Below are 26,398 nucleotides of genomic sequence, written 5' to 3'. Positions count from 1 at the left end.
GTTAAAGTTTGTGTTTTCAGTCCATTTGCAGTAACAGACCTTTCCTGAGAGGATCTCTATTTAGATGGTCTTAAGCCATGGTAGTAGAAGACAGTATTAGAGGCAGGTTATTTTAACACTCAACAAAATCATGTCATTTCACACACTACATCCAAACCATCATTCTGTAGACTAGAGCTGTTCTTGAGTGTCTATTTTTCAATTGGCTACATATCATTTTTCTGTGCCCTTACCAGGGTTGTAAAAATCATAAAGGATGGCATTTCCTGGCTGAACCAATCCCATGGGATTGATTTGCTTTGCCCCAAATGATATACAATCCGGGTCTGGTCCGCTTGTGAGCTGGAGGAAAAAGGAACAATAGTTATGTTGAGTAAACCAACTCTCCCCGGTCAGTTCCTTATTCATTTGTGCCTGTACTAGCTATTGAATCCTTGTTTCTGATGGCATAGGTGAGTTAATCCTGATAGCTGTAGCCTCAACTTGAAGAAGGCATTTCCTTCCATGATTTTATCGGGAGATGTTGTGGATGAGCTAAGCCTGGTAAGGGCAGTTCTGTGAGATGTGTGCAGGTCTTTTCTGCCTGAGACTTTCTGATCCAGACTCATGTCATCACTACTTTGGGGTTTACTTTTCAGCTTTTGCCTAAAGTCACCTGCACGGGTATAATTAAAGGGTGTAATATATGCTCACAGCCTACGCTGTACCAGTGGCTGCCAGTGTATACACTTTCCTTAGTAAAATGCTAAAGTCTGGGGCAGTTTTTGACCTATGTTACATATACAGATTATCTAGGACACACATAGCGGCAATAACGTTTACATTTTTTCATTTGCCTATAGCCTTATATTTTAAAAAGTCATTGCCCTATGTGTGCTTTCCACAGGGACACTCCTGCTTTGCCTGTGGAGATGAAGCAACTCATGTGGGTGTAGGGTGCAGTCATTATACAAAATATGGGGAAATGCACAAAGAAACTAGGAGTTTCAATGTTTACATTTGTTTGTCCCTATATGGATCTTGGTTCAGAAATACTGAACTTCACATACAGGGTGTCCATGTGGAATTTACAGGACCAGCAGTTAACATTTTGTTAATCTTGGATGAAAAACATCTTCTGGCTAGAGAGGATTTCTCTTTTTAGGGGGGAGCCAAAGCCCAAACATGGAATACATCTCCTGGAACTCAGAAAGGTAGAGGATGAAGGTGCATGTTTCCCTTCTTCCCCTCTGCCCTCTTTCATCTGAGGTGTTCAACAATATATGACATAAATCACAGGAAGGCAACTGAGTGTGAAAAACTATGACTAGGTTTAAAAGGAAGTCTATATATGCTGTCTGAAATGACAGAGACTGGAAAAATGATTGGGTTCACTTACCTCACCAAAATAGAGCAAAACCCTTCCTTCCTTGTACTCATAGTGCTCAATGTACTGGTCTGAAGACATCACCAACTGCAGGAAAGCAAACAAAAAAAAATCAGAACAAAACCCTAGCCTAACAGGAACACCTTTGTTACCACCCTCTATATTCTCATTTACTTTGTTTAGCTGTTTGCTTTGTTCTGGCCTCTTTCTTCTTGCCTAAAGCAGACAGTCCCTGAGAGCATCAACCTGGGCAAACCTCCCCCAGCTAAGCAGGTTCCAGAACCCAAAACTCTGTAGCCACCTTTGCAGAGAGGTGCGACCCATCTCCTTGTCATGGTGCCCTGCCAGCAACTACCTCTGAAAGATGTGCTTGCCTTCCCCCCTGCAAGCACAGGGGACACTGTCCTGGCATGTTGCAAGACAACAGTGCCAGTGGGGATAGCAACATGTATTAAGGGCAGGCATGGATTTAAGTGCCGTGCTGAGCCTTGCCCTGATTTCTATTACAAGAGACTAAGAAGGCTAAGCTCTGTTCACCACAAGCTTTCCATTTCTTGTATATAGTCAGCAAATATTTTATCAGAACAATAATAATGAAAATATATTTATCCGAAATATGTTTTCTCTTTTTTATTCTGTAGACTTTGGAAAGATTTCCAAAGACAAATTTTCTATTGAAAAGGCTATAAAAGATTACACAGAAAAGTGGGTTTCTAACCTGATCGAGTTCCTTTGTGTCAGGCTCCAAGCCACTCAGCAGAGAGAGATCAACCAGGGACATCTTTGGTGCATTGGAACCTGTGGACCTTTATAGGGGAGACCGTCAGCAGTGAACATCTGCACTGAACTGCCAGCTTGCTTTGAAAAGTTTGGCTCTTCAGGCTTGCTAGTGGTGAAACAAAACATTCCGCTCCATTTAACTTAACAAAGCGGATTTTAATTTCAAAATTGGCTGCTAACCTCATTAAGAATCATGAGGCAAAATCAGTAATCTAAACTAGTCAAATGGTGATCCAAACCCCAGCTGTCTTGCCTGAGCTTGTCATCTAGGCTTGCTTTATAGGCAGAAGCAATCACCTTCAAAGGGCAGTTCATTCCACCATAAAAAACCTGTTGAAGATAGGGAAGGTAAACAGCACTGACCAAGTGTCTGTTCTGTGTTACCTGGAGAGTGGAGACAGGAAATGAGTTTATCATCTAAATTCTTCATGGAGAAAGTCAAGTTTACATCACCTTTGCTGTCCAAGACAAAAGTCCTCATTGCTCTAACTATCCATTATTAGCCATATATTTTGGACTTCCAGTCTTTTCTGCTTCTACCTTCTCAAAAATCAGGTAGTTGTGTTGTTGCTGGAAAATGAAGTTGTTCTGCACTCACATAGGGTGGCTTGCCATAAGATATTCTGCATACACTTAGTGATACTTCAGAAATTTTTAATTTGACACCCTCCTTTACCCATAAGGGAGGTACCATGGTGCAGGAAAGAAGTATGATGATGTAGGCAGTACCTTCAGTTTTTCTCCTGTATCTTAACTACAAGAAAGCGAGCTTCTCACATTATTGTTTAAGCTTCACCCTAACACTCAGCAATATTCTGCAGAACAGTGGATATGATAGTTGATAAATGTTACAGAGCAGTTAGTGAGGAAAATGGTGCTTCAGCCAGCACACAATTCACAGAATACATGTTTGACTAGGGGGAGTGAAACCTGGGAGTTAGGGTAGCTCCAGCCCTCCCCTGCTATTGTTCATGCTGCTGCCTGGGAGTGGGGATAAAGACCACTGCCTCGGAGGCTTTGTCAGAAGTCAGTGGGAAGGCTAAATTCTGTTGGGGAGCAAGACCTGCCTCTGCCACCCAGCACCTTTCTAGAAGGAGAACTCTGGGCAGCCACCACTTTGTGCATCTGCAACCCTTGCCAGATTGTGAAAGAGAGCACAAGCAGTTTCAGCATTATTCTGCATGGGAGGATTTCTTTCTCATTAGCTCTACCCTTGCCTGCTTCTTGATCATCGCAACAAGATGTCCCTTCTGCCTCCTCTCCTCCCCACAAGAGTAGTAGACATTTTTTCTTTTTTATGAGGCCAGAACATGACTATGAAGAAAGTAATAGCGTATCTCCAGTAAGCAACAAAACTCTGTAAATGTGTTGTTACTGTGTTCCAATTGTATTTACTTTCTTTAATGAAAGACTCCTTTCAAAGGATTAGCCATCCAGGTGCTTCAGAGTCTGCCCAGAGTTTGATGGGGCAGAATGTGCAATAGCTGTATGAGGTCTGTGTGAACCACCTAAACCTAATACATTCTGTGGAAACCTTTTCTCTTGCCACGGTACAGATCTCGCAGGCTTACAGTGTATGCATACTCAGAGAAGATCACCAGGCTGCGTGCCAGCCTTGTGGATATAAGGAAGGTAGCCGAGAAGAATTACAAACAAAAAAGAATGCATTTTCTAGTGAAGAGCTGATCTTGCAGACTTACCTGACGCAGACTTTGTACTGCAGCAATTCTGCTTTATTGGGAGAGACCACATCCCTTTTCCTTCTGCTGTGGATATCAAACCACTCTATTTCAGACAGTGGCTCAAATGTGGTTTTTTCTGCAGCAATTATCTCCTCATAATCATAGATTTCGTCAGAGTATGCAGCTTCTGGAGATGACAGACATGATCAGCCATGCACAGATTTGACTGAGGACTTGGTAATTTGGGATTTTACCCTCATTTGTAAATTTGGGAATTTATCTTTTTTTTTGTATGTTGGTAAGTACCAGTGGATAGTCATGCCATCTATGGATTTTATGAAAGTTTGTGGTACACCACTGCAGTATTTCTAATTCATTCAGAGTTAACATTTTAGAGTTAATTATAGTAAGAACAACCAACAGATCTAGCTAAGAATGGGGTTTAGGCTGTGCATAAATACGTAAAGGACAATCCCTGCTTCCAAAAGTTGGGTATTCAAACCGGAAAAAAAAAATGCAGACATCAGCAGAGAGGGTGATGAATGCACACTTTGGGGGATGGAAAACACAGTCTTGCTCACATGAAAAACCTGTGGCAGATCTGTCCCAAAGAATTTTTAAGGACACATAGTAGGTCCCTTATTAGCCAGGTAATTGAGCTGGGCTTTCCCCTTATGGCAGCCAGGAACACTGTGAAGGGAGTTTACCTTGCTCTCCAGTAACAGAGTTACTAATGGTACCTGTGTATCTGTTAGGCACCCGCTGTACCTACAGTCACTTGAATAGTCATTAAACTATTCAAAAATATTAATGAGCTGAATGAAACAATAGCTGGGCAGAGTTCAAAGGCCTCTCTCTTGCCTTGTTTCATTCATCTCTTCCTGCTTTCCAAGGCTGGAAAGCCATTAAGTATCATTAGCAGCTGGCCAAACGTGCCACCTTTGAGACCCAGCCACTTCCCTTCTCACTCACCGGCATACTTAATGCTCCCTTCCATTTCCACCGTCAAAGTCAAATCATTGCATATGTTGTTCTTCAGCTCAGAAGACCGGTACACTTTCAATATCTAAGATGAGCACACAAACAGCAAATTTCTAAAACCATCATTTAAATGACAAGGGATTTATACATACAGGAATCCAGCAAATGTTGATGGCACATGAGTGTGTGGAGAGCAACACCGGTCTCCCAGAGGCACAAACTCCAGTTGCATAGGAGTCATGGGTACAAGCAGGAGAAGTCCCATGTGCAAATCATAAATGGTGAGGGACCTTAGAGGTAACTCTCCATTCCCAACCACAAAGCAGTCTTACAAACTCCAGCTGCTTCTATCAGCACTGACACTTCATGGACTTAAAGTTAAACCCAGGAAAAATTGACTACCCACCAGGGCAGTCTGTAGGCCCCAAATTTCAGAAATCTGGGGGTAGGAACACAAAGGATGAAGCTATGGCAAGTGATTTCTCACCGTTTTCAAAAAAGGATTAAAAAAAGTCCAGTTGGACTCTGATTTTCTGATTTATAGCTTACACTCATTGTCCCATTTCCTCTGCCGTGTACAGATACTTCAAGTTTTCTTCCAAGTTCAAACTGGAAACCAAGGAGGGGGAGGGAAAGAAAAAGAGATTTAGTCTTTGCTCAGCATTTGATTTATTGTTTTCCTGTGATCTTGACAGTATTCTATGCCTTTACCTCTCCGAACTGGGGTAGGGAAAACCTTTAGCTACGGGAGGAGTTACAAAACCTCAGGTCTCAGAAGACTTTTAATGTGCTGGGCTGGTGCATCTTACTCTGCCATTCTGGGGCCCAGGATACGTATTTTCCCAACTTCACTCTCTCCTCTGCAGTTTGGACTTGACATTTTCACAGGTCCCAAACACACTGGGAAATATTTCCCTTCTTTCTTATTCCCTAGCAAGATTCAGGGTCCTGGCTGTTATTCACTACTGGGGGAGACTCCTGTCACCAAAGTCCCTGAAGAGGCACAAAAGCACCTCTAAAGTGTACTGCTAAGCATCTGTTGATTTTGTTTTTCTTTAAAAAGATTATTTTGTTTTAGAGATTAAATTATTAGAAAAATACTATAAACCAGCTACGTCATGTTTGGTTAACATGAGAAAACCTTGGCCGGATGATGCAATGTTTGTCCTGTTTGAGGAAACAAAGCCTGAAACAATGGATGGTTGTGTACCTCTAGCTGCTTCTGAACCGCGTCATCAGTACCAGTCAGAGTAATACTGAAGTCTTTTTGTCTTCCAGGTGTTCCCAGTTGTACAGTCAGGTTTGTGGAAGCAGTGTTCAATGTCTGTATGCTATAGGCTGACAGAGCTTCCAAGGCCACCACTGTGTCCTAGGTGAGAAAGAAATACAAAAACCCTAACAATTATGACAGGATATTTCAACAATATGTAAGATGACATGATCGGTCACCTGGAGCTATTCTTCAGTTTTATCTTTTTTTGCTGCTTTGTAGTTCTCCTGTATCTGCCTATTCCTAACTGTATGGACTATTCCTTTAATTTCCCAGCTTCTTCTTTTAACATTAAAATCCTAAAACCACTGAAGCTCTGACCTTCGATTATAATAAGTTTTCATAAACACAAACAATCCTTGCTGGCTTATAACCATTTTATTTGGGCACATTTTTCATTAATGAGCCAAAATCTTTAGTGCTTCTTACATCGCAGAAGTTCAAGATTAACTGTTCTGATGCTTTCAAATCTGAAGTAGTAAGCTTTTATGGGGTTTCCATTTTCTTCCCTCCCCCTGAAGCTCTACCCAGACTGTTGGTCAGGCACCTGTGTAGAGCAGTATCCTCCACCGTAGTTCCTTTTTTCTGTCAGCCATGTAGCAATTGGCCTTGCGTACTCTATGTCTTCCAGGAGCAAAGTTTGAAGCAATGCATAGGCAGTGGTTTCCACTGAGACTGCATTGTTGCCATTTCCCCAGGAGCGCTGCTGCTTTGCTGCAAGAATAACTCAGTCTTGAATCCCCTTGGTAAAGACATTGTCCAAAAAAGACTATTGTTCTACACAGTAGATATTTCATGTCATAGTGCTGAGGAACCACAAGACACAGATGTTGTCATGAGAGCAACAAATCAGTTGGGAAGCAGAGATAATGGAAAATGAAAACCACAATTTTCAATTTTGACTTATACAACCATCGTAGTCTAATGATCCCAGTGCACAGCCATGTCCATCTGATGGAGTGGTATCATTGTGCCTGGTGGTCCCCAAGAGAGAAAAGTATTAATTATGCCTATAAGTTCAGCCATGATTAAGGAGAAGCATATTCTCTATGCTTAAACTATGGCTATTAACCCATAACTTATTTATCAAACAAATTGGGAGAAATTAATAATGTGGCAGTGCAGCCACACAACCAGCTGACTTAGCATTGACCATGGCCACACACTGGGTTGGGGGAAAGATGTGATTGATGTGGAGCTGGAACAAAGCACTTGGAACTGGCAGGGGGCTTTGAAAGCAGGTGGGCTGGAAAAGGCACCTTCCCTTTTAATCACAAAACCAGCCTGGACTACTCCCATAAGTAGTTGTTCATTCCTATTTACCCATCAAAAGTTTCTTTCTCAGCTAGCTTGGACTTTTTATTTTTAATGCACTTCAGGGATGTGGAAACTTTGGTAGGCAGCAAGGGAAGCAAGTTAAATGGCTATTTACCATAGTTTTGTTCCAATTCTAACAGCTGATAAGATCACGATCCAAACTCCACAAAGCTAAGATGTTACTTTATAGTGATAATAATTAATTAGATATTAATTAACCAAATTATATATTAAATTTTCAGCATTAAAATATTTACTTATTTAATTTAAATAATTAAGTACATTGCACATATACAGATATGCTTCTATAAAATTAAATTGTCATAATTTACTTGAATTTGTTTTGTTCATATAAGAGTGCTCCAAGTGCTTCAATTAGGCAAAGTGCCTTCTAACTGAATTTGGAAAAATGGTTACCAGTACCTGCATCAAAAATAGAACAGCCTCTTAATTTTTCTTTTGCAAACCGGGCTTCTTCACTATCAGATTGCACAAGCGTCAGACTATAAGCAGTGATGGCTATAGAATAACAGTTGGTATTTCTTGAGAGTTGGTTTTTCATGTAAGCCACTGCTCCTCTAACCGCTTGTACCTGTGAAAACAGAATGGATCCATGTGAAAAGGTCAGTCAGTCCTATTAACTGTTACCACTGTAGTACTAGGAAATTAGAATACTTCACTGTAGTGAGTAGAGAGACATTTTTAAATAATTTTTGCTTAGTGATTAAAGCCATTGATGATAGACTGCATAGCCTGAAACACCTTGTCATACATTAGACCGTGGCATCTTTTCCTATCCACCACAAATATAAACAGACTTTTACCTCCTCCTTTGCAGTACTTTCAGATAATAGGGTGGACATGCCATCATGTAATAGCCTTTAGACTTAAAGATAGACAGGCTTCCTACCACATCAGGTGACTTGTAGACCTGTAAAGTCTGTTGCAGTGCTATCGTTACAAAAGCTGTCAAAGCCAAATCCTCTTCTGCTAACCCAATGCCACCCTGAAAGATTAAACATGAAAAGGAAAAGTTAAATGTACATGCATATTCCTATGAATAAGTTTAGAAAATTACTTTTCATGAAGTCAAGGACCTTCATCTGACCACAGACTATGTAGTTTTACCCTTAATTTTGCTCACTAACTTGCGTCCACCTAAAGTATATCTTCTACAATGGCAGTTTGCATCATACTATGTTAAGAGATTAGGAAACCACTACATCCTTCAGCTGGTAATCAAATATTTAGTTCTATTAACTTATAGTTAAAAACCTACGGTTTCTCATTAGAATATTCATAGCTTCAATTTCCAAGTGCTAGTAGATTGGTTCTTCTGTTTCTCTGCTACTCCCTATAGACTAAAGAGCCCTCTAACACATAGAACTTTTCTCCTGTAAAGGTATTTATAAACCATTACTAGATAAGTTCTTATTCCTCATCTTGATAAACTAAACTACAAAGGGTACTCAGCTTTTTTCCCTGAAGGTCTGCATTTTCATTCCTATTCTTCTTTGTGATTTTTTTTTTTTTTTGCTCATGCTCTACTTTAACAATAACCTTAGGATCATCAACAACCTCTGACAACAACTTTCTCCTTCACTCAGCCCCAAATGTTTATCATTAGGAGAAGATAGGTTGTTTGCTTGTGAAGACTTAAGTCTCTACAAAGTTACCACGCACAGCTCCTGAAGCAAATGTGAAATAGAAGTATCTCAGAATGAACACAGGTCAGAAAACTTTTGGCCAGTTCTTGAGCTGCTTCTTAGGGTAAAAGCCTCACTAGTGATTTGATAAAGATCATTAATAAAATTAATACTTTTTTTTATATAAGATCACTCAGAATTAATTCTCCAAGTGCTCTAGAGGCATAGGTCAGCTGCAAAATTATCTAAGACTGGGTGAAAAAATGAAGGTGGTCAAGTGCTAACTATGCATCTCTGACCTTAACAGACCTTTTAACAAATTCATTTTACAACACAGATTTCTTTTCTTTACCTACATTTCTTGGTACTCAACAACTCACAATATTCCTTCCAATCCCTAGGAGCCCTAAATGTGCAAAAGATTCTTCTAAATACAGATGACCTACCTGCATTTTCCTGTCAAATACTGGGTGATAGTCATGGAATGAATCATCTGCCTGCTGTTGATTAATCAAGTAGGAAATTGAATTGCGTATGTGACTGTCTTGGATACTAATGTATTCTCTGCTCCTTGTGAGTACCTTAACAACAAATGCAGTTAACCTGCACAAAAAAAAAAAAAAAATCCAAACTTGTGCTGGCATATATTTATAGAAGAGTATATTGACAGGAAAAGAAACATACTAATTTTGTACATGGACTCATATTCAATACAGTGCACTGGAATTAGTGAGACATCATTCAACATCAGCATTAACATTTCTACTCTGTGGCAAATGCAAAACAATCAGTGGCCCGCTATAAATCTCCTTCATCAAGGAGTAAACATGCTCAGAGACTTACATGGCTGACATCCATGACAAAATCACATAGGCAACACCATACCCACCAGATTTTGAAAATCCATCCCCCCCAAAAAACTCCTGATGCATCAAATGATACTAGAGGTATCTGAGAAACAAAAAAACAAACAAACAAAAACCCTAAACAAAAATCAAAAGTGTGAAATATACACTTACCATATGCTACTAGGGGTTTTTTTAAATGCTCCATAGGAACCATCCACCTTCTGAAACTCAAGCAGTCTAATATAACCTGCGTGAACGGGACAGCACATAACTGTTCAGAGAATACACATATTTCTTGGGCATTTCCATACATCACTTGTATTAACATGTACATGTTTGGTATTGACTAGTGGAAGAGTAGATGGAGGTGTTGATGGGCACATTAAGGAGGAAATGACTGGGTCAGCAGGCTTTTGGCACAGAAAAAGCACTAGGCTTAGAAGGCAATCTGTCTTGTTTGACTTAATTGAACCATGACAATAACCTGAAAACTGCGGGTATCTAGTTACAAAGCATTTTCTGTATAATGAATCTTGGGAAAGGTATTTCCCATTGCTGACAACTTTTCAAACCATTGACTTTATGGTGCATGGGATCAAAAAATATACAAAACCGTATCTCTTGGGTCAGACATAGGCTTAGAAATCATGAGTTGTGGCCTCTGTACTTGACTGCTATTATCTTGACAAAGTCTGTACCATAGCCACACAACTCATTTTCTATCCTGGTGAACTTCGATAAGAATTGATAAAAGCATAATACAGGCACTAAATGCTGCTGATAACACCAAATACTTGTCAGCAGGATCTCATGTCACTTGAGGCAATTTTAGACAAATAGGCAAAGACTTCCAATTCAGCAACTGGTAGCATGTTTTAAATATTTATACCCTTACTTTTCACTGAGGAATTGTGTGTCACATGTTGTCTGACAGTCGTGAAGACAGGTGCATTACATTGCTTTATGCCGTGCACACACCACTACAGTCAGAAAGGTCAGCTGCACCTGCTACAGCACTGGTAACTCTTGGGCTCTGTGTTAGTGCCTGTGAGCTGGACCACCTCCCCTTCTGTGCTGCAGCACTGGCTTTGCTGGACATCTAACGCCAGGTTTGGGTCACATCTTGGAGTGGGCTTTTTAAGAAGCAGCCTTGCAGCTCTCCTCTCCCTAAGGGAACTCACTCCCTGGGTTGGTCCAAGGCTGTTGGAGTCATTCTAGCTCATGTATTGAATATAGGAATGTGGAGGAGAGAGTGTCAATATCATGATTACCATTGGGAGTTTCCTTAGTGATACGCCTCTTGCCAACTACAGACATCTCCAGCAGAGATGTCTACATCCCAGCTGGCCATCCTAAGCACTGTCTAGGAACTATGAGGAGAAATAAGCATTTTTAGCACATTATTACTCTACTTTGCATATCTACGTTAGGAGGAAATGAACAACTGGCCTTTGCTGCCCATTTACTCTGAAGAGCAACATTGATCAGCTCAGATTTTACTTTCTGCTTCTAAATCAGGCAAGAGAGAGGGTGGACTGGGAATGTCAGTCCTGTACAATGTCAGATGTAAGCAATTAGTCTCCTAAATCCTCCTCACCAGTTCTGTCTGTCTGCAGATTGTCAGAGGCATTTCTGCACGGCTGTGTCAAGACAATACTCGCTCCTTTGGCAAATAGCAACGATTAGTGTGCAGTGCAAAAGGATAACAAAGACCATGTGGATTGGTCTCTGGTTTTGGTTTGGTTTTGTTTTTTGGGTTTTTTCTTCTTTTTTTTTTTTTTTTCTTTCTTTTTCCTGCATACCTTTTTCAATCATGTTAATGGCTTCCTGCTTCCGTTCAGGATTAAAGTTCACCCACTGCTCACTGGCATCCAAGTACTCAATAGCGTAGACCGCAGGGGCCATTTTCACCATTGTTTGCTCTGCACAGCCTGTGGGCACTTGAATAAGTTTCTCAACTCCAGTGAGGCTAAGACAATTTTCAACAGACTCGTCCATAATATTCCCTGTTGTAAAAACACAAGCCACAGTATGTACCGTATTTAAAGCTGGTTAGTATAACGTGAAGAAAGGTGATAGTAACTATAGGTTGACATTCCAGCATGGCCTCATACTTCTGATTATTAAACACTGTTTTCAGCTACTTAAGACTTTGTAAAGCTGGAGAAGAACAAGGATGAGGTGCCAAGCCCTGAGAAAGCTTCAGAAAGGAGGCTAGGGCAGTGAAGAAGAAAGAGTCCTGAGGCTCTGGAGGCAGGGAAGCAAGGAAAGGGGGAAAGACCGGTGCTTCAGGTTTGGGCTGGTAAAGTCTTGTCAAACCAGACCTAATCCTCCCACAGAGGGCAAAAAGATCATGCCTTAATCGTGCCAAACATTTTGTGCAGGGGGGTTTGTTTTTTTTTCCTCTCTACAGTTTTCTCATTTGATGAATTCAAGCAACCCCATACTTTAGAAGAGGGATTTCAAATGGAATGCTTTGTTTTAAGTATGCATTATTTTACATTGTCTGTGAAAAAAATGTTTTTATCATTAATAGCAGTACTTGCTAATAGATTTTTTAAAAATACATATACTTGAGTATATATATATACAACTATTTGATTAAATGAATATATGATTGTATATATCTTCTCTTTAGAAAAACAGAACTTACATATCAGAGTCTGACATTCTTATTTATGAAGGCTAAAGCAGATTTCTACAGACTTACATGCAATGTGGGGTTGTTAGAGAAGGTGAACTCTTCCTTCTCTGGCCTTCCCATAAAGTTAGCCTGGGCACAGTGAGGCAGGGTTGACCCTATAAAGCTATTATATCTAATAGAAGTGCGAAGTAGTAATTAGAAAGAGGAAAGATATTGAATCAGCCTTGGGGCTGTTTTGTTTTATAACCTGGGCATGTAGCACAGAGCATATGAGTCACAGCAGAAAAAACTAGAGTGAGTGGAGACTTGACATCCAGGAGTGAGCAGCACAAAGGGGTGTATGTCTTGTCACCTATTCAGAAGTTATTGACAGAAAATTACACTTACCTTTCAGGCTAACAAACACGTGACTATCAGAACCTGGTATCATATCAGCTGGTCTGTTCAGGTCCAGTGTATGGGACTTCACTGCAAATAAATAGTAAATAGAGATCTACATTCAGACCCTTTAAACATAAAAAAAATCCAGTGTGATTTTAGAACATGCTTTTCATTAAACATCTCACATTTGATGGCAATTATGGCAGAAATGTAATCAGAAAGATTAAATGGAAATTTATGAAAAGGAATATGCTTACTTTTCTTAAATTGATTTAATTTTCAATCATAAGTGATATTTTTTGACTTGAAATGAGGCTTTAAGACCCTTTAGCAAATGAAATACATGCCTACCTAATATTTAAAGAATGCTATCTTGAAACTCAGAAGTAATACAAAGCGATTCTAAACATTCAAAATTAATTTATTTTTCTTTCCAGAGTCTATTGCTATGTATTGGATGAAGAGATCTGTGACATGTTCTGGTCAACCAAGGCAACATTCATATATTAAGAAGTATTTCACATCACCCATCAGATATTTACATCAGGCTTTACACACACACACTCCCTACCCCAAACCTCATCTGTATCTAGTTCTTTTGTGTAACTTACAGGCACTGTTAATAAAAATGGTCTCTTCTTCTCTTTGTAGAACACCTTCAGCCTGTACAATTGAGGAAAAAAAAGTCAAAAGTTTTGCAAGCGCTCTCACCTGAAATTAAGCTGCATGAAAGCTGCGATCTCCGCCCTTGCACTAGACCAGCAGGTGGCAGAAATAAGTTATTTTGGAGTGAGATTTCTCTCCAGGTAAAACTGAAGCTTCGAATCGATTTTCAGTCTCCCAGCTGAAATGCCAATGAACTCTACTGACTTTTTTTCGTTATTATTGACATATTTCCCTGGGTGAAATTCTTTTAACCAAAACTACCCCAGAAAAATTAAACTTTAAATAGAGGAATTAAATAAAGTTTATTCTCAGCTTTATAAGATGTCCAAGTCAATTTTACAGTGGGACTCTCTTTTATAAACCTCTCAACTATGAAATCCACCAATTTCTGAGTTCATCTTGTTGATAAAGCTTAAAATTAATTTTTTTTCTGATTTCCACACATCCCTCTTCCTACAGTTTCTATTTTAATAAGACTATTCTTACAGACCCTTTTAGTGTTTTGGTGTAGCATTGAGCTCTGAGACGAGACTGTGTCTATCTCCAGAAAAGTTATGGCCTGTAACAACAGCAGATTCCCAGCGTCCCATGTTTTGTCTTTACCTACATGGCTATTCCCTGACATCAATGGTGCAAAGATTCATTTATATTTTGCACTTTTTCATTGGATTGAAAGTAGTCCTCAGTGGGTTACTCGGGTGCTGTAATGGGTCTGTGCCAATCAATGCTGACTCTTGAAAAGTAATCTTTTCTAAAAGGCTCCTCCTTTTCCTAATTTTGAAAGAGAACTAAGGTATTAAATAATCAATACAACATCTTTGCCTGTATGTGTTTTACCTATGCAATTGTTAAGACTGAAGATCCATTAACTAAAAAGAATAAAATAGGGTTTAGCTTTATGACCAGCAGAGAGTATTGCCTTCTCAAACATTGCTAGATGGATATCTTCCATTTTGGCTTCATAAGGAAAAAATAATTTTTATAAATGTTGATGAAGCAGCTAACTTAGAAGTTAAAGATTGTAAGATGGGCACTAACAGCATGAAGGAAGTGGTTGCTATGTCATGGTTAGAAGGATACTTTTTTGCCATAGGGAGCAATCCTTTCCATATACACTACACACAAGCCACTACAGGGTTAAATTTCTTCCCCATGCTATAGCTCAGTCCTTGCTGAGAAACAGGTTTCCTGAGATTGCTTTCAGCTTTGTTTCAATGATTTTACTCCTTCCGCAAGAGCTCCACACACAGTGAAGGTATGTTTGAGGAGAAACACATATTCGTGAAGTGTCTGCCCGCAACTAGTTATACCTACCACAACATTGAGGATCTTCCTAATGCTGTCACCGTGCCCAGAAACTCTGTCAAAAACAGTAATAGTAATTGGAATTTCTCCCACAGTCAGAGGGACAACTGAGAAGTAGGCTGGTGTTGCAGAGTTTCCTTTAGCCACCAGCTTCTGCTGCACAGCCTTCTCTGTCGCCTCTGCAGTGCACAGCTCATTTACCGCGTCCATTGTCACTGTAACCTGCGGGGACAAAGCAATGCCTGTGATCAGGCTTAGTGCATCACTGCACAGGAAATACATTCCAGCTCCACCATGTCTGGATAAGAATGGGAAATGAGAAACAAGTATAACAGGAGATTAGCTTTTGCTTAAAAAGGAAAGAGCAGTGCAGGCAGTTTGCAAAGACAGAAAGTGGTTTTCACTTCACTCCCCTGAATTCTATTTTCCATTTATAAAATGGGAGAACTTTTTCACTAAGAAGTGAATACTGGCACAGATTGTCCAAAGAGTTTGTGGAATCTCCTTCCTTAAAGATATGTAATATCTCACTGCACAAGGCCCTGAACAACCTGCTCTAACTGAGCAACGGGTTGGACTAGAGACCTCTGGAGGTCCCTTCCAGCCTAAATTGTTCTATGACCCTACAGTCTGTTAACATTCACCTACGCTGACTAAGGCTGTGAAAGTAAATCTGCAGTATAGTTTTGGCCTATGCCTGAACCACAGGGAGATGTGGTTCATCTGGCTGAGAGATGGGAAGGGATAAAAAGAGAGCAACATCAGTCTGAGGATAATGGAGGCCCTAAGTCCAGTGACAACTGTGGCCATATGCAGGGCTGGATAGGTATCACCTGCAGGCAAAAAGTGCCTTTGCTTTATGTGCACAATGAATTTTGTGGCTAACATTGGATTACGTGCTCGTAATTTACCTCTGGATCTTGTGTACCATCTGCGGTCGCCCAGATTGGCAGGCAGCAAAAAAGTAGCTGGTTGCTTCAATGAAGGGGGAGAAGACATACCCAAAGACAAGGAATTTGACTGTGTAATATGGCAAATAAAATCTATTTTATGCAGTAAGTTTGATTAGCAGGTAGAACTTGATCCTGTTCTTGGGGACGCTTTCCAAATGGGAGCACAATGTCTGGGCTATAGGAGGGCACTGCAAGGTGGCTGGGTTGCTTACATTAAGTTATTCCATAGCTATACATCTAGCTAGATAGATGTGTATAGCACAGCAGTTGGTGGTAATACTACCTGAAAATCAGTGGACTGATAGTTGTAAATCACTGCTTTTATTTCCAGTTGTTCTTGTCGTCTGACTGAGTACGGTAATCTCAGGGACACAAAAAAGTCTTTGAAAACTGCAAAGGTGTGGGGTTCAGCTATGCAAAACCCTGGGATGAGAAAAAAAAACAAAACAAAAAACACAGACAGAGTTGAGAATTACACACAACATCAGCTGATAAAAAGTTAAATGTCTAATCAAACTCATTGCTTGGGCTCCTCCAAGGTCAAGAGTGGGAGAGGGACACAGGCACATCCAGAAAACATTTCAACTCACCTGTACTAGAGATTTGTCTCAGGGGCAGACGCCTTGCCCTCTGGAGTCACTGCCATGGTTTTTGATAGGTAAAATTTGGCAGGAGTGCGTGTAGCTTTTGTGAGGGAAATGTGACCAAGCTTTCTTGCAAAGGCCATTTTTTAAACACAATGACCTTTCCTTGGTTTCTTTAACTGAACTCCATGGCCATCACTGCACTCCTGGATAAGCCTCCCTTTCTGAAGGGCGTGGGTTGTACCAGGCGGACCCTTCATCCCTCCTGCATGGTCCTGGTCAACCCCCAGGAGCTCCCAGAGAGCAGCACCTGGGAACCTGGGGTCTCTGGTGTCCAGCCCTTGCTAATCCTCTGTTCTTCTCTCCTCTGACTTTCTAGAGACCACAGACCTTTGTGGTTCTCTGAGATGGCCAGAACTTGCTCCCAAAAATATAAAAATAAAAGCTACCTTTCTTGTGGCTTCCTGGCCATGTGGAAGTTAAAATGAGATGGTTTACAGATTGGAAAGAATAAGAGACAGGTTTGATTGTATAAATCCATCCTCCAGAGCCCACTTCATGTTGTTTTTGTAAATACGTATCTATCCCTTAAATTCTAGCTGGGCTTTAGTAAGACATAAAAGAGAAGAGTAAATGTAACGATCAGAACACTTTGTGTTCCTCAGTACAATTGTCTCACTATGTCAGCATAATATTGTTTCTGTGTTTTAAAGAAATACGTATTTTTTATTTATCTGTACAACGAAACCCAATAAAATATCCAATACTTGTACCTTTTTGGGGAGATATGCTTATGGCTTGAACTTCCCAGGTAGTTATAGAGTCAGGAACAAAGTTTTCTACACTAAGAAACAGAAAATAAAATGTATTAGGAAGGATGTATAAAACATAAACATTATAATTTGCTGAAGTTTGAGTATTGTAAGGGAAAAATTATTCCCATTTGTGGAGACAAAGTACTTGCAAATATTCTGAAGTCCTCTGTATCAGATAACACATAAAGCTGGTACTTACATAGATTTTACTGTACAAATTTAGACATATTCAACTAATGAAGTAATGCACTACCTATGTCTTCCGGGCTTTTTCACTTCTTCAAAATTCCACCACCAGCTCTCGGGAAAATAACTGCGCAAGTTGACAGAGCTTTCATCAAACATTTCTTCATGGTCATCATAGTCTGTAAAAAAAGAGTGGGGTTTCTATTCTGAAGTTTTTGGCTACTGACTTTTGGCTACTTGCAGGGAATCAGTTTGTCAAAGAGAAAGCAGAATGAAAACTACTCTGAATGAGAAGACTTCATCTGGGTTTCATCTTGTGTATTAAAAATCAAAAATGCTGAAAAAAGTGGAGCGATGACTAAAGATTGTCATTGAACAACAGGATAATTCTTTCCAAGTTAAATAACTATACACTACCAAACAAGAAAACATTCTCCTTTAGTAATGCATAGCAAAGATGTTACCACTGTCTTATATCTGTGACAGACAAGAGCATGAAAGGGGAACTCTAAGAAAAACGGTAGCAGAAATTACACGCAGAACAGGGTCATTTATATATTATTTTTTGTTGTAACGTGAGCTCTTGTGTGATCAGATAAACTTTGGGGAGAAGAAAGGAAGAAAGACAAAATTGCCCCTGGCTGAAGTGGCCTCTTCTCATGAGGTTGTGTTTTGGAGGTACTTGGGCGTAACAACAGTAGTACCACTACTAAAATAGTCATGAACCTGGGAATCACTCAGAGCCCTGAATGCAGGCAACCACCCACTTCTCTGCCCCACTGTCTGCAGCCTCCTGGGTTGTGGGCAGGGACCAACAGCTCCTCCATAAGGCTGTTCTGGGGTCGACAGTGGCTAAAGCAATTCCTGCCTTTTCTCACCCCAAGAAGTCACCTCATCCCACTCCCACCTTCACAGTGTACAGTTCTGAAGATGCAATGGCACGTGGGTGCTGCACTACACCGGGGCTCACTGAAATGTTGATGTGAAAACTTCCTCCCCAGACCCACAGCATTAAATGCCCCTTGGCCCTCCCTTGCCACTATATGAAGGGTATTTTTCTGTGGACAGTTGCATGCCACTGTTCTTTACGTCGTGCCAAGCCCACTCGGATCATCTGCTTCGCCTGCTTCGCCTGCTTTCTGAGGGCTGTGGCTTTTTCACAGCAGTCCTGGAAGGCACGTCTGCATTCAGGGGAGCCAGCCACCTTTGTTAGCCTCTTTGCACAAGAAAACTTCATGGGATTTAATTTCATTCCATCTTCACAGCATATTTGTATATCAGTGTTTTGATATTTGCTGGCTGCAATAAAATTAAAGCCCAGAATTAGTTCTGTGGAATTAGCAATAAGTGTAAAGGTGTTCATTGTGCTCGTTCCTGTCATTCTTTGCAGTTAACATCAGTTGCTATTGCAACAGTCTGCCTCCAGCTGGGGACTTGTTTTCTGTCCTAGAAACAGTCCGCAAACACAGGAGGACAGTATGGCCCTATAGCATCCTAGATATTCTATTCTAAGCTTTCTCTTCAAATTTAAACTGTGAATTAAAACCACCTCCTTGGCAGACTGGAATTAGATATCTTGATAGAAGTAGCCATGTCAGTGTTCTCATTCTTGAATAAAGAGACCGATTTCAAAAGTAAGGACAATCCCAGCTTCAAGCTTTTGTCTTCTGGCAAGGAAATATAAATTTCTGTAATATTTTTTTTTTTTTAAAGTTTAGACCAAATATTTTACTAGCTTTTTTCTTAATGGAAGCACATGGTACCAAAGCCAGCTCAACTTCAGAGCAGAATGTCAAGAAAAAAAAATATACGATCTATAAAACATTTTCTGGCCATACAAATAATTAGAAAAAGAAAAGAAAAACTTTAAAGCCATGACTGATTCCATGGTATGTTACCTAGTAGAAGTATCTCACAATTTAGATTATAAACCAGTGAATTATTTTCCATTTGCAGCTGGGCCACACATGGTTTTGTTTTGATAAATTGTTTTGGAGTTGTTTTGATAAATGATGTATCAGGTCACATGGCATAGCATACACACTTGTGCTGGGTTATGGCACTTCATGCAAGAACTGTAAATATCTTGGTATCCTTTACTATCCCATCACTTCGTGACTCCTAGATCCCAGCCAGATCCCTTTACCTCCCCTTGCTAAGCCTTTCAGGTCACCCAGATGAGCAGACATACCAATTCCTGACATTCTCTTGTGAAAATCAAAAGATCTCTTCTGCCTTCTGGTAACCTGAGGGCATTTATAGCCTGGGAAAGCAGAAAAGAAGAGCTTGGTCATGATACTATGACAGTAACAGCCTGGTGACTTGGGTCACTTGTGGAAGATTGACCTGAGGACCCATCTCGTTCACAGAAGACCCATGGTTTGATGAGTTACCTTACAGCCCTAACCAGCTGCTGCCTGCCCCAGCTGAGCTGGACACCCAAGGACCAGCAATCAGAATCTGGGCTACCTGAGCTGCAGGCATTCAGTGGAAAAACCACACAGGTAAGGGAGATTTTACAACATCATGATAAAATGTTTCTGACTTTTAAGCAGTCAGCCTCCCCAGACCTATAGTGGTCTTGTACAAACATCTAAAGTAAAGGGCAGATTGCACTTACCTTCCCGAACATTGGATTTAATTGTATCTGATAAAAAGGCCAGACCAACGTCAGTAAAAACTTGAACACTATCTGCACCACCACCTGGAGAACATCCAAGATCATACGAATTCATAGCATTAAATACCTGCCAAATAAAATAGCATAGGTGGACTGTATACACTTCCAAAATGTTGGGGTTTTTTTAATATATATTTAAAAAAATATTGTAGCCTTTGACCTGCAGAAGCAAAACAACCTGGTGGTACAAGCTGCATTTAGAAACTGGGATTAAAACTGAGACATATTTTAGTTGGGGAGTGCTTTCAAGTAAAGCTTTTTTAATTTACTAATTTCTGCTTACTAAAGTCTGCTGTAGCATAGATATCCCATCTTAAATATATTGTTCATCTTAAATAGATCCTAAATGGCAAAAGCAAAAACATTTCTGAGTTTAGTAAAGTTGTGATTAAGCAATTAATAGGCATTAACTACATTTTGATCACCCCATTAGTAATTGAAAATTTTGCTTGACTAGTAGATATGCTATTTTCCTTTTACAGACATCTTACCTTTTTGGCTGTAAGCTTATTTTTCTTGTTCAAAATAAAAACTGCTTTATCAACCACAGCTAAGGCAACTGTTCCCGCGTGGTCCGTTTCAATCACTAAGTTGACAACATCTGTTGGTTCATATGTCTCTTGTCTTGTTCTCACTTTAATCTAAACAGAAAAGATTGGAACAAAAAGATAAAATAATGATATAATAATAATAAAAAAAAAATAAAAAGTGAAGACTCTTTGGGCCAGGGCACTGTCAAATGTGACAGCTGTGACTGTCAGTAGTCAGAAGCTGGGGGGTGTTCCTGTTTTGTGGTGTTTCTGCCTGGGATCCTGTGTTTTGGAAGATGTAGATGCAGGTATCTCCCACTGGAGGATGACAAGGGGGGAGGGTTAAAAGATGTGTCTGTGCAGGGTATCGGACACTGCCTTTCAATGACACTTAGACACCAATGGGAATTGAAAGTATGTATAAGGGGCTTGCTGAACTAGGTCCTTCAGTGTAATTTTTTTTTGTTTTCTAGTGGAAACAAAACAGCCATGAAATAGGGCAAAGGACTTATTAACCTTTGTACAAAATTAAATTGCTTAAGTCTGTGATAGTAGTACCTCCTTTCTATCTCACACTTGAATTTTTCAATATGACGGGGTTCAGATCTGGCTCATGTCTGATGCAAACACTTCTGTAATTTAGGAGGAAATAGCCATGGTGATTATGAAAATAATAGGGGATTATTAATAGAAATGCTAACTTGAACATAACTGGGTTTTGACATTTTATGAATGAATAACTGGCTTCTGTTAAAGAAGGATAACTTTTCTTGAAAACTTTTTTTCCCAATGGACTATCACATTCTTTTTCCAAAAATAAACATTTTTTTTTGGAAAAAGTAATTTTAGACAGCTAATACTTTTCCTCAGTTGTGTTTCATGCTATCGGGAAAAATTCCCATGTCTTTTTTTTCCCCCACTTTACATTACGGTGCCAAAAAGGAGGAGGAAGAAGGTGGAGGAAAGGCTTAGAAGGACTCCTATTCTGCCCACACTTGATTTTTTTAATGTAAACTTATTTTTTTAAACAGCTTTTGAAGTGCTACACAATCTCAGAAAAGTACATTTAGCAGGAATGAAAAAGCTTGAAAAATTACTTTAAATTATTTTTTCCCCTAATAAATTGCTTCACTTTCATTCTGACTACAAAAAGACAAAAATATAAAGGAATTCTCCATCTCAATGATTCTGTTGATGTTTCCCTGCAGATTTCTAACATATAGACACTTGCAGATGAGGATGTATCTCTATGAAATTATATTTTTCATCTCCGCGATGCACAGCCTCTCCCAGGGAAGGCAGCTGTCTCCACCATCATTTTTGGGAGCCTTTCCCAGCTATACTCTTTAGCAAGAATCCTGATGGCTCCCTTTTTCAATGAAAATGAAATGTCTTTCGCCTTTTAACCCCAGACCTGCACTTTCTCTGCTGATACCCCATGTTTTTGTTTTCATTTTTTGAACACAACAACAGGAGCTACTTGCTTTGAAAGTACCTTTCCTTCACAGACATCCGCGACGTCCACCCATACAGAATCAGCGACAATCTCTTGATGTCCCTTGTTTGCAATGAAGTAGTAAGCTAAAAAGCGAAAGGCAGGCACCATTTTCTGGGTGATTTCAATGTTTATTATTTTGTTTGACGATGGCACCCTTCCCAGAAGCTCAACTTGTCCCTTTGCTACAACCTGCAAGGCAGAAACAAACAGAAATAAAATACTGTGAATACACACCAAACTGAGCACTATGTTCCGTGATTTTATGTACATATATAGAATTTTATGAGAATTTTCTGTTTAAAATTTATTCTCTTCTAATGGCACTTAATAGTTTTAATTCCCAACCTGCATGCTAGTAGCCTGGAGGAGACCAGCAGGCAGTGCCTCTAGCACAGGAGAGTGTGGGGGTAAACCTCTGCTGCACTGGTCCTGTGGTGGGGGGTTGAATGCAAATCTACCACCCTCCACTCAGTCTTACAGCCTGAAAAGGGGGTCCCCGATGGGAGTCTCATTTCTGTCTTCTAAAATCACAAGTCATAAGCCCCGGGAGGATATCAGCTTTATTTAATCTGAAAGCAGTACTGAATCTTTTAGACAGCGTGGAAAGATTGGAGCCGGTGTTTTCACACAAAAAGTATTATTCAGGATAAAGTATCACAGATTGGCCCTTAACTGATTTCAGCCCATCTTTCACTATTTAATTCCTTTCTTCTTGTGTTATGTTAATTCTACTCATGGGTCATCAGGGGAGTAGAAAACAGACACAGTGGCAGGACCGATAGTGCTCTTCCCAGAAGAAAATACATGCAGCTTTCCTAAACATGCAATGAAAGGGCTTCAGGAGGAAACAACGACATGCTGCAGCCTGGTCTGAAATCCTCACTGCCTCTGTTTAGGTGACTGAAATTTGGGAGAGAGCCTCACCGCTGAGCTCCAGCCGTGTCTCCCCCACCCCTCCCACACACCTGCCTGCCCAGCACTGCACCTTCCCAGGGCCTGGCAGCCCTGCTAAGTTCCAACCCTGTGCTAAGCCATCCAATGAAAATAACCCCCCAAAACATAAATTTAACTCCTAGGAATACAATTATTCCAATATATCAGAGTTCTGTTAAAAATAAGTGGGAACTGGTGCCTGTAGTGCTTATCAACCTGGGAAATTTAAGCTGTCAAGGGAAATTAGGACGAAGAGAGGGAGAAAGGGATTAAACCCATTTGACATTCAACAGATTCACTCCTGGAATGTATCCATGAACACATTTGTCTCCTTCAGCAAAATAAATACTTTGCATTCCTGTCCCAGGCTGAGCAGGATTGTTTCCTCGCTTTCCCATCTATAGAACTGCTTTTCAGACCCAATTTCAGGATGCTATTTAGGGCCATAATAGCCAATGCCTTCAGTGATCCTTCATAACATTATCTGTTGGAAATAACACTGACCTACCTGTTAACTAACATTGGGTGCAGGTCATGTGGAACCACGGTAATATAAGAATCATGTGTTATTCATGAAATAAACAATAGTTAACTATAAAAGGCATTTTCTGAGATATTTAAGGTCCCCTAGAATACGACTAGTTTTTCTGGTTGCTGGAGCAGAATCTTATGCATATGTATGATCTGCCCAAAACAAGGTGGAGAGTTCTGTAATAGCTGAAAAAAGCTATTTATGAGAATCAGAACAATAAAAGTAATATTTAATATTGGCTTATTACAAGTAAAGAATACAGATTGGAAGGAGTAGGAAAGAACGAGATCTGGATTAAGAAAAATCAAACTGTCACAGGCATCATAAAAGTTATCTGTCTAGAATTTCAGCTTTAAAGGCTGTCAGTTTAATATCTTTCAAAAATATCCACACAATTATGCAGATAAACATTACCCCTTATGGACCTCTTTGCTCTAGACTGTATTAGAAAGTACAGACTAAAATTTCTACTTACGCGTCTTTCTTCAGAAGAAAAATTTACAAATATTTGTATATTACGAGCCCCCAGACATATAAAAATAGCAGAATTATACAGTTTCTGGAAGGGACCTATGGAAATCTCTAGTCCAGCTACCTGCTGTAAGATGAGCCATCACCAGTGTGAGATCTGGTCGGATGTTGTTTTCTCTAGTTGAGTGTTGAATGTTTCTGAGGATGACAATTCCCTAAGCTCTCTGGGAAGCCTCTTCCAGTATTGCCTTCATGACTAGTGAAAATGTTTTTCCAAAACAAACCTTTCAGGTTCATACCCTTATTCGTGTACCCTTCAACATACCCTAACTACATCACTTGGCACCACCTAGGAATTTTTTTCTCCATTATGTCTGTAATTCCTCTTCAAGTAATTTTAGGTTGCTATTAAAGTCACTCTTAGCTCCTTCACCAAACTGAACAAGCCCAGCTCCCTCAGCCTGGCTTGGTAGGTCAGGTGTGTTAGGACACTCATCATCTCTGTTGGCCTCTTTTGGACGCCCTCTGGTTTCCCACGCATTAGTAACTAGACAGATGTTCTGGATTGTATGATTTCTAGAAGAAATTACTGATAGTCTGGTATTTTGTTTACCATATAATAGAAATAGTCAATCTTTCCACTGCCAGACTGATGAACATCGTTCAAGGTGATGTGCAAGTTATCTCCAGGTGCCACAACAGTATGTGGGATGCTGATGCTGAGATAGTTCTGAGAAGCAGACTGGTATCTTTCAGCTCTGATGCTGGTTTCAGGTGATTCTAATCTTTCTTTTCCCTCTTCAGCCTTTACCTATCAGGGAAAAAAAAAAAAAAGGACAGAGTGGGTAAAGTGTCCCTCAGGAGACAGTATAAAGTGTCACCTTTACTTTATATCTTGCCAAGTTATCCAGAAGATGCTGGAAAATGAGAAGAATCACTGCTGAGATGTCATCAGCAGAACCTGGCATTAAACACCATTATTACTTTATTCTCTCACCCTATTTTGTCGCTTGATATATTTGCACCTGATATTTTTGAGCCTTGGCTCTTTCTGAATGAGAATCAATAGCTCAAAATCATGGTGATTTTGTACTTAGGCAGCTTTTCCTCCTTTTTATATTGTGCATGTAATTGAACCCTCTGAGTGTCCAGATGTAGCCTGCTGTCTGCATTGCTCAAGGATCTTTTCCTTCACCTGCTTCTCATAATTTTCTATCACTTTTCATGGTGATATTCTTTACACTCCTATTTCCATCCTTCATGCCATGAAAATGCACATCTGAACCACAAAAAAAGCACCACCATCACCCCACCCATGCATGTACTCCCAATGCTCCAATGTACAAGTGTCCTTCATTTCAGTGAGACATCCCTCAGGCCCCTGGTCTCTCTGACATACTTACACAATCTGGACAAAGCTGTGCAGGTGGTGTAAGAAATCACATTCCACCCTCTGTGCTAATTTAATGAATACTGATCATCTTCACAGTCATTTGTAATTGACTTACAAGCTTTTCTCAGTGGTGTATTTTTAAACGTGGATGTTTGGGTTTTCTTTACCATTATTTGAAGCATCTGAGCATCTCCAGGGATGTTGAAGGCCAAGGGGACTAGACCCTCTTTATTAGAAAGTGCAGTCATCTTCATTGGGGATTTTCCAGGCACGGTAACAGTAGCAGTGACAGGTACAGAGGCAGCAGGAGAGCCATCAACCAAAGTGACAGATGCCTATTGGAAAAAAAGTGGTTTTCTGTTGTTACTTCAAGGAAATGCCTGGGTTTAAAAAGTGCCCACAAAAAAGAAGCAATTATTTTTATAAAGTGAGAAGAAATACAAACATTAGCGTTTGAAAATTTGAGCTTTGAGAGAAAAGAATAGCAATTGATTCAGCTAGGCTCCAGCTAAAGTAAAAATCTGTGAACACAGGTTAACAGCTGCCCTGGATTTTCACTTAGCATCTTTTGGATCTCAGAGGATCTCAGAGATACTTGTCCTTAAGTACTACAAGGTAGATTTCTAACTTTAACTCTTGGTGTGCAGTTTAAAACCTCAAAAACTTCAATACATTTTTTTTAAAAAAGATAATACTCTGTTTTAGTTTTCAGAATTTTAACTTGATATGGGATTAACTTGATACATTATTATTTTAATCTTTTGATTTTGAGGTGAGGAAGAGACTGCTACATGTTTTATTAAACTTTGTAGCACACAAATGACTTCCAGACCAGAAAACCTGTATTTTCTGGCTTTAGTTTCCCTGCTCAGGCTCTGTGTGTACAGAAATGAGACAAGCCAGACACTCAAACAGTAGCTCTGTGTTGGACCTATTC

The 26,398-nt window shown here is 39.9% G+C and overlaps 1 protein-coding gene across 1 annotated transcript in view; it reads right to left on the bottom strand.

Annotated features, from left to right (window-relative positions):
* The window catches only part of LOC121083381 (complement C4-like), a 46,444-nt gene that overhangs the window by 7,182 nt on the left and 12,864 nt on the right, over positions 1-26,398 (bottom strand). Inside the window, exons 11-36 of the mRNA XM_040583746.1 lie at positions 25,629-25,796; positions 24,682-24,879; positions 22,130-22,321; positions 20,596-20,745; positions 20,045-20,171; positions 19,616-19,687; positions 18,514-18,723; positions 17,492-17,603; positions 17,197-17,267; positions 16,123-16,262; positions 14,896-15,108; positions 13,527-13,578; positions 12,922-13,002; positions 11,693-11,896; positions 10,062-10,137; positions 9,489-9,645; positions 8,307-8,402; positions 7,820-7,988; positions 6,627-6,793; positions 6,020-6,178; positions 5,359-5,418; positions 4,801-4,894; positions 3,847-4,015; positions 2,085-2,172; positions 1,379-1,453; positions 234-342 (exon numbers count right to left, since the gene is read on the bottom strand). Coding sequence (XP_040439680.1) covers positions 234-342; positions 1,379-1,453; positions 2,085-2,172; positions 3,847-4,015; positions 4,801-4,894; positions 5,359-5,418; positions 6,020-6,178; positions 6,627-6,793; positions 7,820-7,988; positions 8,307-8,402; positions 9,489-9,645; positions 10,062-10,137; positions 11,693-11,896; positions 12,922-13,002; positions 13,527-13,578; positions 14,896-15,108; positions 16,123-16,262; positions 17,197-17,267; positions 17,492-17,603; positions 18,514-18,723; positions 19,616-19,687; positions 20,045-20,171; positions 20,596-20,745; positions 22,130-22,321; positions 24,682-24,879; positions 25,629-25,796 — 3,409 coding nt within the window. The remainder of the gene's footprint in view (positions 1-233; positions 343-1,378; positions 1,454-2,084; positions 2,173-3,846; positions 4,016-4,800; positions 4,895-5,358; positions 5,419-6,019; positions 6,179-6,626; positions 6,794-7,819; positions 7,989-8,306; positions 8,403-9,488; positions 9,646-10,061; positions 10,138-11,692; positions 11,897-12,921; positions 13,003-13,526; positions 13,579-14,895; positions 15,109-16,122; positions 16,263-17,196; positions 17,268-17,491; positions 17,604-18,513; positions 18,724-19,615; positions 19,688-20,044; positions 20,172-20,595; positions 20,746-22,129; positions 22,322-24,681; positions 24,880-25,628; positions 25,797-26,398) is intronic.

Source organism: Falco naumanni, chromosome 2, assembly GCF_017639655.2.
Source record: "Falco naumanni isolate bFalNau1 chromosome 2, bFalNau1.pat, whole genome shotgun sequence".
In the NCBI taxonomy this organism is placed as follows: domain Eukaryota; kingdom Metazoa; phylum Chordata; class Aves; order Falconiformes; family Falconidae; genus Falco; species Falco naumanni.
This window is presented reverse-complemented; position numbering and strand designations above follow the sequence as displayed.